Here is a 13,729-nt window from a genome sequence, read left to right as displayed (position 1 = left end):
GCCGGCAGTGTGTCGATGAGTAGTGGTGTCGGTGGTGCGATTTCGAGTGAGGTTACGAAAACGAAAGCTCAGGCGATCCGAGTTGCGCCCAAGCCAAGCCGTCTTAAAAGTGGGTCGCACCCGTTCCTGGGACTGATGGCATAGTCGCATCGCCGCACTTAACCAAGCATTCCTCGTTTTCATGTTCATTTGAGTTGCCTACATGCGCGCTACGTCGCCTTTCTGCGCAATGCACGCAGTTGTCTTCCAAGGTCACTGATTCACGCTCTGCCTCCGACTATCTCTAAACGGGATTAATGAAGCTAGATAAGAGAATAGCTATGAGCGCGAGAACCGAAACATTTTAGCTTTTATCTACAGGTTCTCTCACTGTCTTAGGGATCCTTCAAAAAAAAAATCATACCCTGTAATAACCGCCAAACGGGACTGGTCCCTCTGATACCGCTCGGACAGACGTGACTGGGCTGTCGCTGTCGTCATCCAGCTCTGAGCTGCCAGACTGATCATCGTTCCTGCCACCGGCCTGTATCTCTTCGTCTTCGTCTTCATCCACCTCGCCATCTTGATCATCCTCGTCGTCCTCCGCATCCCCGATGTCAGCGTTCAGAAGAGTGTCTGGCTGTACAGGATCTTCGGTCATGTCCTCCGGAACCTCGACGTCGTCTGGCGCCTCGTCTCCGTCAGCGTGGTTTTCTGGCTCATCAGTCTCCTCCATTTTCTCGAAGGCGTAGCGCGGATTTCTTGCAGCCCAACGCACGTTGTGCATCACTTGGTGTTCCCTCCTCTTCTCGTGGTGTATGTGACGGTCGTCGACTTCACTCTTGTACTGCGCTGCCATTTCCTTATCGTCCCACAACTCAGGCCATTCGACGATACGCTGATATATGCTATCATCCGGTTTGTCGCCGCCAATAATTGCGTTCATCTTGTCCTTCAGAATGACCGTTGCTTTGGCCCAAGTGCCAACGTGATACCACCCTTGGAAGGTGGGTGCACAGGTTGCTCGAATGTCCTTTGTAGCCAAAACTTTCGCAATGAGAGGATCGGTAATATCGCAGAACTGGAAGAGGTTGCCCGTTCGCGAAACATTGACGCCATCAAATGTGTGCTCAGTCTCCAACTCTTCCGGTGACATCTTTGCTAGCTTCAAGACATGCTGATCGAAGACCGCGCGGTGCTTTGATGTGCCTGACTTGATGTAAGACAGGAAAGACACAGTCTGATACTTGCGATATTCAGGGTCTTTGCGAGGATCGACTCCCCAACGGACAAGAGCCTCTCGCCAGGGCCCGCTTTCGAAGAAGAATCCGCAATAGATGGCTGCTTGCCGAAGCTTGGTTCGCTTGTCCCATCCCAGTCTGTTGTAAAGTAACTGCCGGGTTACTATGGGTCTCTGTAAGAGCAGAGTTCTAATGTTTGCAATCAGTGACTGCATATAGGGTGAAAGATCCCTCTCTGCTGGAAGACCGGGTCGGGGTCCTGTCGGTACATGTTCGTCTGTGGGTTTGACAATTGTGTATGCGTTGTAGGCGAGGCTCCTTTGTATATTGACAACACCTTGATCGGTGTATTTGACGTTTGAGTTTTGCTGGAACCGATAGTTGAAGGCGATTGGCATCTGTATGAACTCTGGCGATGGCCCAACGCTTTTGGTCAGATCTGCACCGGCCGCGGTGTTGACATTATACTTCAACAACTGTTCGTCTAGGATGGGTCAGTGATATTCTCAGTATATTGGGATTAGTCTTACATCGTTTCGGCAGGATGTGGTCTCGCAGACCGACCATGGTCTCGTTGTGAGAAGCAGCATACTGCAAGTCGGGCATGTCTGGAGAGTCAGTGATGGTTCTACAGAGTTCAAGAATATGCTCGACTCACTTCGGAACCGATGAGTTTCATCTACCACTCCGGCAAGAGCAACCTTGTACGTCGAGGCATTGTCTTGCAGGCTCCTGTATATGGTTGGTGCATCCACATACGTCTTGTTGGTCAAAGCGATTTCATCTTCAGTAAGGAAGGGCCCTGTGGTTCCACGCTTTCGTTTGCGTCCTGTCCGTTTTGGCACCGTGACCTTGATGAGAAGGTTGTTCGTCCTCACAGGCGTGGACAGCAAACGCTTGGCAAAGGGGTCGTCTGGGCGCAGCGAGACAGAGATGAGTTTCTTGAGCTCGTCGTCACCCTCGGCGTTGGTCGTGGTTTCCAATCGTGATCGCAGGCCCTGGGCGAGTGTTAGTCCCTCCCAAAGCGGTAGGCACTGCTATTGCCGGCTGACCTTGCTTAGTTTGACAGGCCCACCTAATGAGGTAATGCCCTTGTCAACGTTTTTGATGATGGCGGGATGTTCGACAACGGAGACGGCACGTGACGGGATGGGCAGCCAGGGCGCATGCTCGTTCTCGGTCGACATGGCGTTGTCCAAATTGGGTTACACGGTGGAGAGGTGCAAGCTCAAAACGGTCTGGCGGTGAGATTCACGAGAGTTTGTAGTGCTCGAAGCTTTCTGTCTACTTCGGCCGGACTACCTGGGTACGCCCGTGGTAGGTGTTCGAGAGACAAGTGATGAGACCCTGGGCCAGTGCGAGGCCCGTCGCCGCTTCTCTATAGAGACAGGGATCGATCTCGCGATGACTCTCGTGCAAAGCGCCAGATCAGATGATACGAGGCTGCCGCGGGCCCAGCAGCGGAATAGTCTCCCGTCTCTCGCGCAGTCGCTCCCTTGACACGCCCGCCGTGCGACTTCACTCTCGCAGCTATCCTGGATGTCGTGACGGCTGCGGCGGGGCTTTTGGCCCAAACGCACGGCCTCGCTACGGGACGGCTAGCGCGAATCACTCGACGCTGTCTGTCTGGCAGCAGCCCTGAGTTGTCAGTTGACGACCTGCTCCAACTTGTCCCTCCAGCTCCAGAATACACGCCTCTCCCTCAGCCAGAGCGCCTATACGTCACCAGCAACTTGCTAGGGCCCCGGCTGCCGTCTGACCCCCCCTCGCGAAGCTGCTCCCTCCACCGACTCCCCGTGCACCATCCTAGACGGCTACACTAGCCACCATCTATTACCTCACGCGTCTCTCCTCCATGTCGGCCTGAGCCCTACGCTCTCCTGTGTCCGATTCCCCGTGTGTGCGCCTGCCATCTAGTCTCCATTGGCGCTATCGGCTTGCGACCTGTCCCCCGACGCCTCGAGGCCAGCCGCCATCTCGGACGCCCGTTTCTGCAACACCGCTGCGCTTGACCTGGCCGTGGGCGCATTCCGACAGCCATGAAGGGCTTCAGGCAGAGGGTCGTAAGTGCTCGTCCTCCCCATGGACCCCGGCCACACCACGCACCCCCCTACCCCTCTCTATGCGCGGAGGCTAACATGTATAGTCCGAACAGCTCTCTCGAAGCAAGGATAGCAAGTCATCTAAGAAGAAGGACTCCACCTCGGGAACTGCATCGCCGTCGCTGGGTGCTTCCAACTCCCCCTCGGGCTCTGCCCAGGCTACGCCTTCCTCGTCGCAGACGCAGCTCACCGATGCGCGAAGCAAAAGCCAGCCCGCCGCCGATGGCGCTTCGGCCAACATTGGGTCGCTACAACAGAACCCCCAGCCCTCGTCCGGTTCCCTCGCGGGTGGACCCCAATCTTTCGGCGGACAGGGCATGATGAGCCCCGGTGCTGCTGGTAACGCTGGCGCTGCAGGTCCAGGCACGCCCTCTAGGTTGGGGCAGCCCCTGGCACCCAGCGTCGTCATCAGCCCAAGCGCGCCTGTAAGTACCCGCGCATCAACCGATATGTGTTTGGTAGGCTAACCAGTGCCATAGCATGTGCCTCCTCCTGGCGCTGCCGAGACGATGCCCGGTGATCTTGCGCCTCCAAAGGCGGGCCAGAAGTCGGGAATATTCGACCGTCTTCAAGCGACCCCCAAGGACAACATCGAGGGCATGCGAACACCGAAGAGACAACACTCGTCGCGCTTCGACATCTCGGATCAACGTCAGCGTGAACTGGAAAAGCTCCCCGGATTCCACGAGGTGCCCCCGAACAAGAGAGAGGAACTCTTCATGCAAAAGATCGACCAATGCAACATCATCTTCGACTTCAACGATGCTAGCGGAGACATGAAGTCAAAGGAGATCAAGCGCCTGGCTCTGCACGAGCTGCTCGACTATGTCGCCAACAACCGCCAGGTCATCACCGAGAAGATGTATCCACGCGTCGTGGAGATGTTCGCGAAGAACCTGTTCCGTCCTATCCCGCCCCCGATGAACCCCCAAGGCGAAGCTTTCGACCCAGAGGAAGACGAGCCGGTGCTGGAAGTAGCATGGCCGCACATTCAGGTAGTCTACGAGTTCTTCCTTCGCTTCATCGAAAGCCAGGACTTCAACACGAACATTGCCAAAGCGTATATAGACCACAGCTTCGTGCTCAACGTACGTACCCGACCTGTCCTTTAAAATAATCTAGCTAACATCAGCAGTTGCTCGAGCTATTCGACTCGGAAGACCCCCGGGAACGCGACTTCTTGAAGACTACACTCCATCGCATATACGGCAAATTCCTCAACCTCCGCTCCTACATCCGTCGATCCATCAACAACGTCTTCTTCCAATTCATCTACGAGACAGAGCGCTTCAATGGTATCGCCGAGCTTCTCGAGATTCTCGGGTCCATCATCAACGGTTTCGCTTTGCCATTGAAGGAGGAGCACAAGCTATTCCTCACGAGAGTGCTTATCCCGCTCCACAAAGTCAAGAGTCTGAGCATGTACCATCCACAATTGGCGTACTGCATTGTCCAGTTCTTGGAAAAGGACGCGGCATTAACAGAAGAGGTAGGGACATACGCCAGATCCAATAGGCTAGGCTTACACGTTCAGGTTGTTTTGGGTCTTCTCCGATATTGGCCAAAGGTGAACAGCACCAAAGAAGTCATGTTCTTGAACGAAGTAGAGGACATCTTCGAGGTTATGGACCCCGCCGAGTTCGCAAAGGTTCAGGAGCCGTTGTTCAACCAGTTGGCCAAATCAGTGGCCAGTCCTCATTTCCAGGTCGCCGAGAGAGCGCTGTACTTCTGGAACAACGAGTACTTCTGTAATCTGGTTAGCGACAACGTCGAAGTCATTTTGCCAATCATGTTCGCACCGCTGTACGAAAACTCAAAGGGACACTGGAACCGGTACGTATATGCACTCTGGTGACATGGCTTGCTTACTGACTTTCTGCCCAGAACCATCCACGGCATGGTATACAATGCTATGAAGCTCTTCATGGAAGTCAACCCGCAACTCTTCGACGACTGTTCGCATGACTACGCCGAGTCACAAAACAACGCAACGCAAAGACAGCAAAGTCGACAAGATCGCTGGGACAAGCTCGCCAAGCTCGCCGAGTCACGTTCAAACGGCACTGCAGAGAAGTCGGCAGTCGACCCGATGCGTATGGATGACTCCGAGTCACGTTTGGAGAACCTCCGTCTACAGGATGACGGAACAGCATCGAGAGAGAGGCGGCCGAAGGAATATGAGCGTCAAGGCAGCCAAACCTCGGTACGTTGATTCTTAAGTCCCTAGAACTCTGGATGAGCATTCTGTGTGGCCGAATCGATGTACTCTTAATTCTATCCCTAGACTCCTAGGTTTTCTTCCTTTTTCCCCAAGACTTGCATTTCGGTTCAGGTGGATCTGACGTGTTTGTGCTTTGCGTCTTTGTAGCGACGGCATCATACTTCGCAAGGGGAGCACCACGTTTCGTCCAGCGCTCGCCGCTCGGCTGGCCGACCACGTAGCAACAGTCGCCCGAATTCTTCTTCTGGCCATGTCGTCTCGTCGCGACCATCAGGTGGACGTGCAAGGTCGAATTCTGGAGGTACGATTACCCGGGTTGTTAGCTCTTGATTTCTTGGGTGCATCCATTCTCTTCTCTTTTTGCTGCCTTGCTTCACTGCCAGTCTTTTGAGGGCTGATTGTAGTCGCGATATCATGTGGTTTATCTGGCATCAAGCGTCGCAGTTTCTTTGGTTCTTCCCAAAACAACATGGAACGTTTCATTTGGGTGTTCCGGATGATGTTTCTTGTGAAAGACGACGAAATAGGGACTTTCTTCACTGATAGACGCGGAATATAAAGAATTTCTAAAGACTTTGATTGCTTTGCAGATCAATCGCAAGCTGTGCGATGTTGAGAACTATCGTGAGCTCTCATAGGAGACTTCTTTCACAAATGAGTGGTATTGTTGTTTACTTCGTTCGCCTTGTGGTAGCCAGTGCTGAAAGGGTTGCAAGGGAAACCCATACTGTCGAAGCCATGCAGGCTAAAATTACCACGCGAATAGACACGGGGAGCCGCATAGGTTTCCTGGCCATCCGGTTTGGGAGGTCGCTAACTTCAAGGGGGGCCTCGGCTTTCGGAACGCCAAGATATCCGACTCGATGCCACGTTCTGGGAGGCTTTGCTTCTACTTTGCGACAAAGGCCAAAGTGTGGTTCGCGCCGAGTGAATCGCAGAGACGATGGACAACGTTTGCATTACAGGACTTTACGTCAGTTAGGCCTAAGTGAACGCTATCCACGAGCCAGCGTGGTAATGCATGCGTGTGAGAACATGGTAAAGGTAGTCAGCGGCGGTCAGCAGCGATACCAAGGTAAAAGGAGAGCAATACAGTAGCGTAGCCAATAGTAAACAAGTCAATGGCCTCGGTCTGCAATGTGTCGTAATTTGGACGTGCAACGGCGCGTTGGGCCCAGGTGCGGGAGAGGCGGAAGACCCCAGCAGTCATTTCCGACCTCCTTTCCGCGCGCAGCCAGAAAACATTGCTGGCCCTTCATAACCTTTTGCGCATCACCTCCATCTGGCTCGGTGTGAGATTTACTTCTTCACATTTTCTCGTCACTCCTTTGTGCTTTGCACTTGCTCGGTCGCGGTTGCCTTCTCTTCCTCCACGTTTGTCTTGTTTACCTAGTCGCTTTGCTAGGCTCAACCCTTTAAATCCCCACGTCCAGGGCTTCCACCGTTCCGAACACCACAACACCAACCTCGACAGTCCCAACTCATACTCGCACACAATGGGTGGCCCAGATTGGCTTGAAGTCGGCGCGCCGACGCTCGACCGTCCCTTTGGCCTGGCATTATGGCCTATTTTCGAGAAATGCTTCGAGCCCATCGCGGGCTACAAGCCCCAGGACTTCCGCTTCGTCCAAGGAGAGACACCGCTCTCGACATTCAAGGTCTGCGTTGTCACGCTGATTACCTACTACATCATAATCTTCGGCGGACGAGAGCTCATGCGCAACCGTGAGCCTTTCAAGCTCAACTTTCTCTTCAAGGTCCACAACTTCTACCTCACGGCGATCAGCGGCACCCTACTTCTCCTCTTCGCCGAGCAATTGATCCCCATTGTTGTCAGGAAGGGTCTTTTCTTCGCCATCTGCGACCACCAGGGTGGATGGACCGACAAGCTGGTCATTCTGTACTACGTAAGTACTTGCGCCGAGATGCTCAGGATGCTGCTAACATGTGCAGCTCAACTACCTCACCAAGTTCCTCGAGTTGATTGACACTTGCTTCCTGTTCTTGAAGAAGAAGCCATTGAGTAAGTGCAACAACCCAACATCGACGTCGCATCGCTAATAAACCCAGCTTTCCTCCACACCTACCACCACGGCGCGACCGCTCTCCTCTGCTACACCCAGCTCATTGGTCACACTCCCGTCTCATGGCCCGTCATCACTCTCAACCTGGCTGTACACGTTGTCATGTACTGGTACTACTTCCAGAGCGCGCGAGGAATCCGCATCTGGTGGAAGAAGTACATCACCGTTGGCCAGATCACCCAGTTCGTCCTCGACCTCGGTAAGTCCAATTCCGCCCACATTCCATATCACACACTAACAACATACAGGCTTCATCTACTTCGCCTCGTGGACCTACTTCACAAGCACCTACTGGCCACACATGCCCAACATGGGCAAGTGTGCTGGTGAGGAGTTTGCTGCCATCTCCGGTATCTGCATCATCACGTCGTACCTCTTCCTCTTCCTCGCCTTCTACTTCGCCACGTACAAGAAGCCGGTGCCCAAGGGCCGCCGCAGGGCTACAAGCGCGTTGGTGGAGATGAAGGACGAGAAGGTGCCGACTGTTGGTGAAGCTCGCAGGCGTCTTTCGACCTCGCGTGCTGGTGTCACTAACGGTGTCGCTACAGGAGCTTCGCCCAACGGCACACCCAACGGACGCGCGACCCGCAGCCGCAAGGCCTAAGCTCGATCGTTCGGAGGACATGCGAAGTGCTGTGCGGCAGATAGAGCTCTTTGAAGCATTGGACGACGCACAACGGCCTCTCGCCGTCGAAGCACTTGAACTACTCTGCGATAGCATCTGATGTAGCATTCGATGCTCTTCAGGGCTAGCCAGATGTTACGGGCCATGCACCGGTTCGGAACAAACTTCGTCAAGTGGAGCCACTTTTCGGCCGGGCTCCTACCAATTCGTTCTTGACACGATATCAGCCTGGAGGGCTACAATTTCCATATCTTATTGTAATTGCTATGTTTGGGGCTCGACACTTTTGGTCCGGCCCCGTGTCACGATAAAAGCATGTAAGAGCATGGTTGGTCGGTTCGCGTTACGACAACTCTGGTGTTAGTCTTGGGCTTTGGCATGGGCGGTAGAGCACGTTGTAGACAATATTCAACGAAAGATAATGCATAATCGTCAATGACTGTTTATGTTCCATGTGTGTATCTTGCCGTTTGTGGACGCTCGTCAGAGGTACATGTAGCTAATGTAGGGAAGTCTACCGAGTTGCACGTGTAACGGGCGACTATACTCGTTTTGATATGACAGCCATCGCACACCAGTCAGTAGAAGATAGTCCAGCCGTGTACGCTACGACGGGCGATTGCAGCTGAATACATGAAAATGTTAACGGCCAAGAAAGCATTTGCACAAGAGAAAAAGGATCTGGTCAAGTTACGTGCAATAGACATGCAGTGCTGAGGCCTGGCAAGACAGGCGAGGAAGAGTAAGGTACATCGGATAATGTGTTGTTACGTTACTCAGGTAGCTGGGAGGTCGGCCGCAGCCCCACATGTGTACCGGGCTCCTGTCGTCAGCTTTACTTGAGATCGTCGTGCCAACTCCAAACTCATCACAGCGTGTTCGAATGTTCTGATGCAGCCTTGGTATGCCAGGACGACGAGGCCTGCTATAGGTCGTTACTCGATGGAATTTAATAACTGAGGTGTCTGCGTCGGTGTCACTTCGCTCGGGGTAAAGGCCGACAAGCATGGTGGCGTTGGCTTGGGTGGATTGTTCGTGACATGTGATAGGATTTTGACATGTGAGAGGCGATCGCCAATTTGCTGCCCGGCGTCGTTTCGCGCTGTCATCCCCCTCCAACCCTGCCTCCGGATCCACGATGCGATAACCGACAGTTCCACGCCTCTCGATCGATATTCACAGCTGCGCTACCATGCTGTGCGTCTTCTGAGATTCGCATTCCCTGAAACGACATCATCGCGTCCCCCAATTCGCACTCGGCCTCCGATTACGCTTCCGCGGAGCAGAATACCCCTTCGAGGCGCACCCTCCGCATCATCATTGGGCATTGCGACGGCTTTCACGGACATAGCGCTGCACCGAATAAGTCATCGGAGAGTCGCAGAGATATCGCCCGGCGCGGTCTGCGCATAGATGAACGTGGGGTAGTCGGGTTGATTAGAAACGTCACGGTCTGTGAGAATCCTACCATGGAGCAGGAACGACCATTACAGCGTGCCCCGCCGCCCGCATACACGCAACACGAGCCCGAATCGCTGCACCTCCCTTCGGTTCCGACGCATATCCCAAGCCATGTGCCGGATCATGGGAGGCTGCCCGGCATCAAGTCGCTAGACCTGCCGGACACGAAAGCGCGTCATACTCCACACAACTCAATAGAATACAGCCCGCGGTCACAGTACGATAGATCGCAATGGGGCATGCTGCCAGTACCGAACAATGCGACTTTCACACGAGCGCCAGAGGGCCTACCGCGTGAAGACGTGGGAAGCCCAATGGATACCGCGAGTGTACGCAGCATGCAGGATGACAACGTGGGCAGACGGGAAACGAGTGTCAGCATGGATGATCCGGATGTAAGGCTGGCAGCAGAGGCGTTGAGCGGATTGGGGAACCCGGGTATGTCACGACGCTGTTGCTGTTGCTGTTTGTGACGCGGAATGTATGCTGACTGACCATCGCAGACTTCGTTCGGTCGCCGACGGCACGCTCCCTCACCCTATCTGCTCGAGAATCCACAAGCGAACCTCCAGAGCCACTCCTATCTCTGATTACGTCGAATCACCCGTGGCTTGGAAATGGCATCAACGGCTCCATCTCAGCCTACAACACCACCAAAGGTTACACTCCACGTCTGGTCCAGTACGGTGCTGAGCTCATCGAGCGCAACATTGGATCGCCCATGGTCAACACTGTGTCATCTGTAGGTAGGCGGACGGGCATGGAGAAAAGCCTGCGCCGCTATCTAGGAGACAGACGACCCAGCGACCTCGAGCAGGGAGATGGCGAGAGTTCAAGGAGCAAGAGGCAAAGGATCGCGAGCCCAGCAGATGACGCCATGGACGTGGATGATGCTCTTGCAGCAGCGTCACGAACAAGAGGCGGCTCACAATCCTCATACTCCGAGTCGCTCCCTGCATACGACGACCAGCGCTCTCCAAACTATGAGGAGGCAGTCATCTCTGGAGAGATAACGTCGCACAAGTCGCCCGAACAGCGCTCAAATACTCCGCAGGATCGTCGCGTCAACTGGTCCACGCAGCTCATCATGACAACGTCCGGTCTCGGTGTAGCTCTATCAGAGACATCGTTGCGGTCGTTGAAGCTCTGCCTCGGTCTTCTTCGCAGCGCAACAACCCACATCGACTCCGTTATGCGCGCGCTCAAGCTCGTCCTCGAAGAATACGAAGCTGCCCTCCGCAACCAGAGGCAGTCTGGCGGCTTTGCTGCCCAAGATGACAAGACGCAACTCAATGGCACCATGGCGCAAATGGGCCTCGTCGACACAGACAAAGACGATCAAGTCCGTCAAATTGCTGACCGCATCAAGGTCCTCTCCTCAGACATCTGGCAAACCCTCCAATCCGTTGTGCAGTCCGTGTCCCGCTACACCGGCGGTGCTCTCCCACAAAACGCCCAGACGGTTGTTCGAACACAATTGCTCTCCGTACCCCAGCGATGGCAGCTCGCCGGCCGCAACGCGAGCAACGAACATGCGGGTGGCGATGAAGTCAGAGGCGCAAACCGCATGCTGGCATTTGCAAAAGAGGGGCTGGACATGATGGGCCAGATTACTACTGTCGTTGACGGTACCGTACAAAGTGCCGAGAGCTGGCTTGCGCGGATTGGCAGGAGGCCACAGGGTGAGTCGAACAGCAGCGGCCAGGGACAAGAGCAGAGGGAGAAGACACCGCTTGCGCTTGAGGCGGGTGAGCAAATGGGTGAGAAGAGGTAGGTAGAGGATGGCTTGTTCAGCTCTCTATTTGCAGAGTGAAGGGAAGAAAAGACGATGACACATGAATTGGAATGGGAGAGGAGAGGAACTGCTTTGGCACTACGATTACTACTACAACAACATACCCAAACATACTTTCCTATGTCGATTCCTTTTCTTTGGAAAACGTTCAGCAAGGCGTCATGATTGGAAGAGAAACGGGGTTGTTGTGTGTGTGAGGGTTTTGGTCGTTCGTTTGCGATGTCCACGACGTTTTCTTCATTCAAAGCGAAAACGAAAATCTGTATTACTCAATGTTATATTATTCATACCTACCTTTACTAACTCTGACGTGTTTGTGACGTTGGTTGTGATCACGATACTGGGTGGTGATGACCTGCTAACTTTTGACCCTGTAAACATCTACCATACGTACTACGAACAATACAAGGGTTATTTCGTTACACGCAGCTTGAAGCAGAAAGGTGATTACCGCTATTGGCGTTGTTGCGATCCGGTGTTGTAGTTGCTGTGCCCAAGTCCCCAAGTAAACGTGTAGAATACCAGACTAATACATGCATACACGGTCACTTCTGTCTTCCCAATCGTCCTATGTATCTTACTTTAGGATAAAAGGATAAACTGTCTCTAACACATGTTACAATGCAAGCATCATATTAGTGTACGCGTAATTTCATGAGGGGTCAATAGCATCCGCACCTCGTATTCGTCACCGCGAAGTACGACCGAGTGATACGATAAAACGCGGCAGTGGGTTACGGCCGTAATGCTCGTGCGCGTGTGTCGAGCGGGGGGCATCGTGCCGATTAATCTGAGACATGGGGAGGACCGGTTCTATGGATGTTAGAATGAAAGGATGTAGCTTGGAGTGAGGTCTAGTTATACGGTCATGGAAGGTCGAATCAGGGATGGCGGATTGTTTGAGAAAGAATGCGGAGTTGTATGTGGGATCAGGTTTAGATCATCGGACTTGTTACCCAATGTTGCGATCACTGAATAGCAACGAGTGAATGGAAGTGAGTGGATTTGGTAAGTGAACTCAATACAGGTCTATTGAGCCCGAATGTGCAGATGTCGACAAGACCATCCGTTTTCCAACCCGAGGCGAACTTGACCGATGCCTACATGATACAGCCCATCGTGGCTACATTGGACCATCTTCGTTCTGCTCTATCTTGTTATGGAGTGAATGGAGATAATTGAATCTTCGGTGGCTCACCAGGATGGGGTCTTCATCAATTGGGTCTAGCTACTTTCCGTCATGTGAGGTCGTAGTGTTGGAGATGTCAGTGTTTGACGTCGAGTTACCGGACGTAGTCGAGTTGCCAGACGTATTGGACGCTGCGGACGTCTCCGGTTGATGAGGAGGCTGCTTTGTCTCTGTTTGGCCAGACGAGGGTGCGCTGGAAACTTGGAAAGGAGTGAAGCGGATGGGTGGGAAGGACATCTTGATAATTATGTCCAGGGTTATAGAAGTTGATAATTGTATTGTGCGCTTGCAATGGTGTAGGTAATAGTAGATTGTGAGTTTGACAGAACCTAGCTGAAGTCGCCATCAACACTGGCTTATATGTGAAGTGGCCCGTAGCTACTGTTTCCCGGAATAGCTCATCGTCGCGAGCAAGACGAGCAACGCGATACGCAAATGCGATGTTTTGAACTCACCGGCGGTGAGTATGCTGAGCCTCACTGCGTAAGCTCCTGGAAGCTGCTCATAATGAGTCTGCCTTGACCGTCGCTTACCTCTTGGACAGAGAGCCAATTGCAGCATGAATTGTCAGAGTACTCAAGAAGCCTTCACATGACTTCGCGTCGTGTTGCTCGCGATGAGATGACACATGACGTAGTACAGCTTGGCTCCTCGTGTCGATTGTTCAGGCGCTGTATGATCACTGGCTACAGCCATACCTGTAGGCTCCAAGCTGAAACTAAGAATGATGAAGTAGTCCTGTTTGTTCGTGTTGGTCAGAGACATTACGCACCGTGCAGATGCAGTTTCAGTTCTGCTGCAAGCCGCAATGCTGTGATACTAATATTAGTGTTGTGTCGACTCTGAATCTGTGAGCTTTTCCAAATCTGTCTAGAGTATTGCAATAGCAATAGTCTGAATGGTACATGATCTTGCAGGCGGAATCTTTACCTCAACATGGGCTTGAGATTGAACTGGACATTCGATGCTAATAGCGAAAAAGAATGTGTTTTTGTGTGATTCTCGCGGTAGTGACGTCTTTCTTGTATATGT

The 13,729-nt window shown here is 53.2% G+C and overlaps 4 protein-coding genes across 4 annotated transcripts; 3 read left to right on the top strand and 1 right to left on the bottom strand.

The window, feature by feature from the left end:
* Window positions 1–397: 397 nt before the first annotated feature.
* On the bottom strand, window positions 398–2,407 carry J4E84_005496 (uncharacterized protein; the record flags this gene model as incomplete). Its single annotated transcript, XM_049388093.1, has 4 exons — window positions 398–1,704; window positions 1,751–1,828; window positions 1,879–2,218; window positions 2,273–2,407. The coding sequence occupies 4 exons, from the start codon at window positions 2,405–2,407 to the stop codon at window positions 398–400; spliced, it is 1,860 nt and encodes a 619-aa protein (XP_049244333.1).
* Window positions 2,408–3,259: 852 nt separating this feature from the next.
* Window positions 3,260–5,534, top strand: PPP2R5D (Serine/threonine-protein phosphatase 2A 56 kDa regulatory subunit delta isoform; the record flags this gene model as incomplete). Its single annotated transcript, XM_049388092.1, has 6 exons — window positions 3,260–3,283; window positions 3,367–3,747; window positions 3,802–4,410; window positions 4,458–4,811; window positions 4,857–5,155; window positions 5,207–5,534. 6 exons carry the CDS (start codon window positions 3,260–3,262, stop codon window positions 5,532–5,534), a joined length of 1,995 nt encoding a protein of 664 aa, XP_049244332.1.
* A 1,505-nt stretch (window positions 5,535–7,039) lies between these two features.
* On the top strand, window positions 7,040–8,231 carry J4E84_005494 (uncharacterized protein; the record flags this gene model as incomplete). Its single annotated transcript, XM_049388091.1, has 4 exons — window positions 7,040–7,450; window positions 7,497–7,566; window positions 7,614–7,826; window positions 7,876–8,231. The coding sequence occupies 4 exons, from the start codon at window positions 7,040–7,042 to the stop codon at window positions 8,229–8,231; spliced, it is 1,050 nt and encodes a 349-aa protein (XP_049244331.1).
* Window positions 8,232–9,721: 1,490 nt separating this feature from the next.
* J4E84_005493 (uncharacterized protein) lies at window positions 9,722–11,487 on the top strand (the record flags this gene model as incomplete). The annotated part of the gene is made up of 2 exons (XM_049388090.1): window positions 9,722–10,151; window positions 10,217–11,487. 2 exons carry the CDS (start codon window positions 9,722–9,724, stop codon window positions 11,485–11,487), a joined length of 1,701 nt encoding a protein of 566 aa, XP_049244330.1.
* Between the last annotated feature and the right edge of the window lie 2,242 nt (window positions 11,488–13,729).

Source organism: Alternaria hordeiaustralica (genome assembly GCF_023758085.1).
Source record: "Alternaria hordeiaustralica strain BMP 2776 chromosome Unknown scaffold_9, whole genome shotgun sequence".
Lineage (NCBI taxonomy): Eukaryota > Fungi > Ascomycota > Dothideomycetes > Pleosporales > Pleosporaceae > Alternaria > Alternaria hordeiaustralica.
This window is presented reverse-complemented; position numbering and strand designations above follow the sequence as displayed.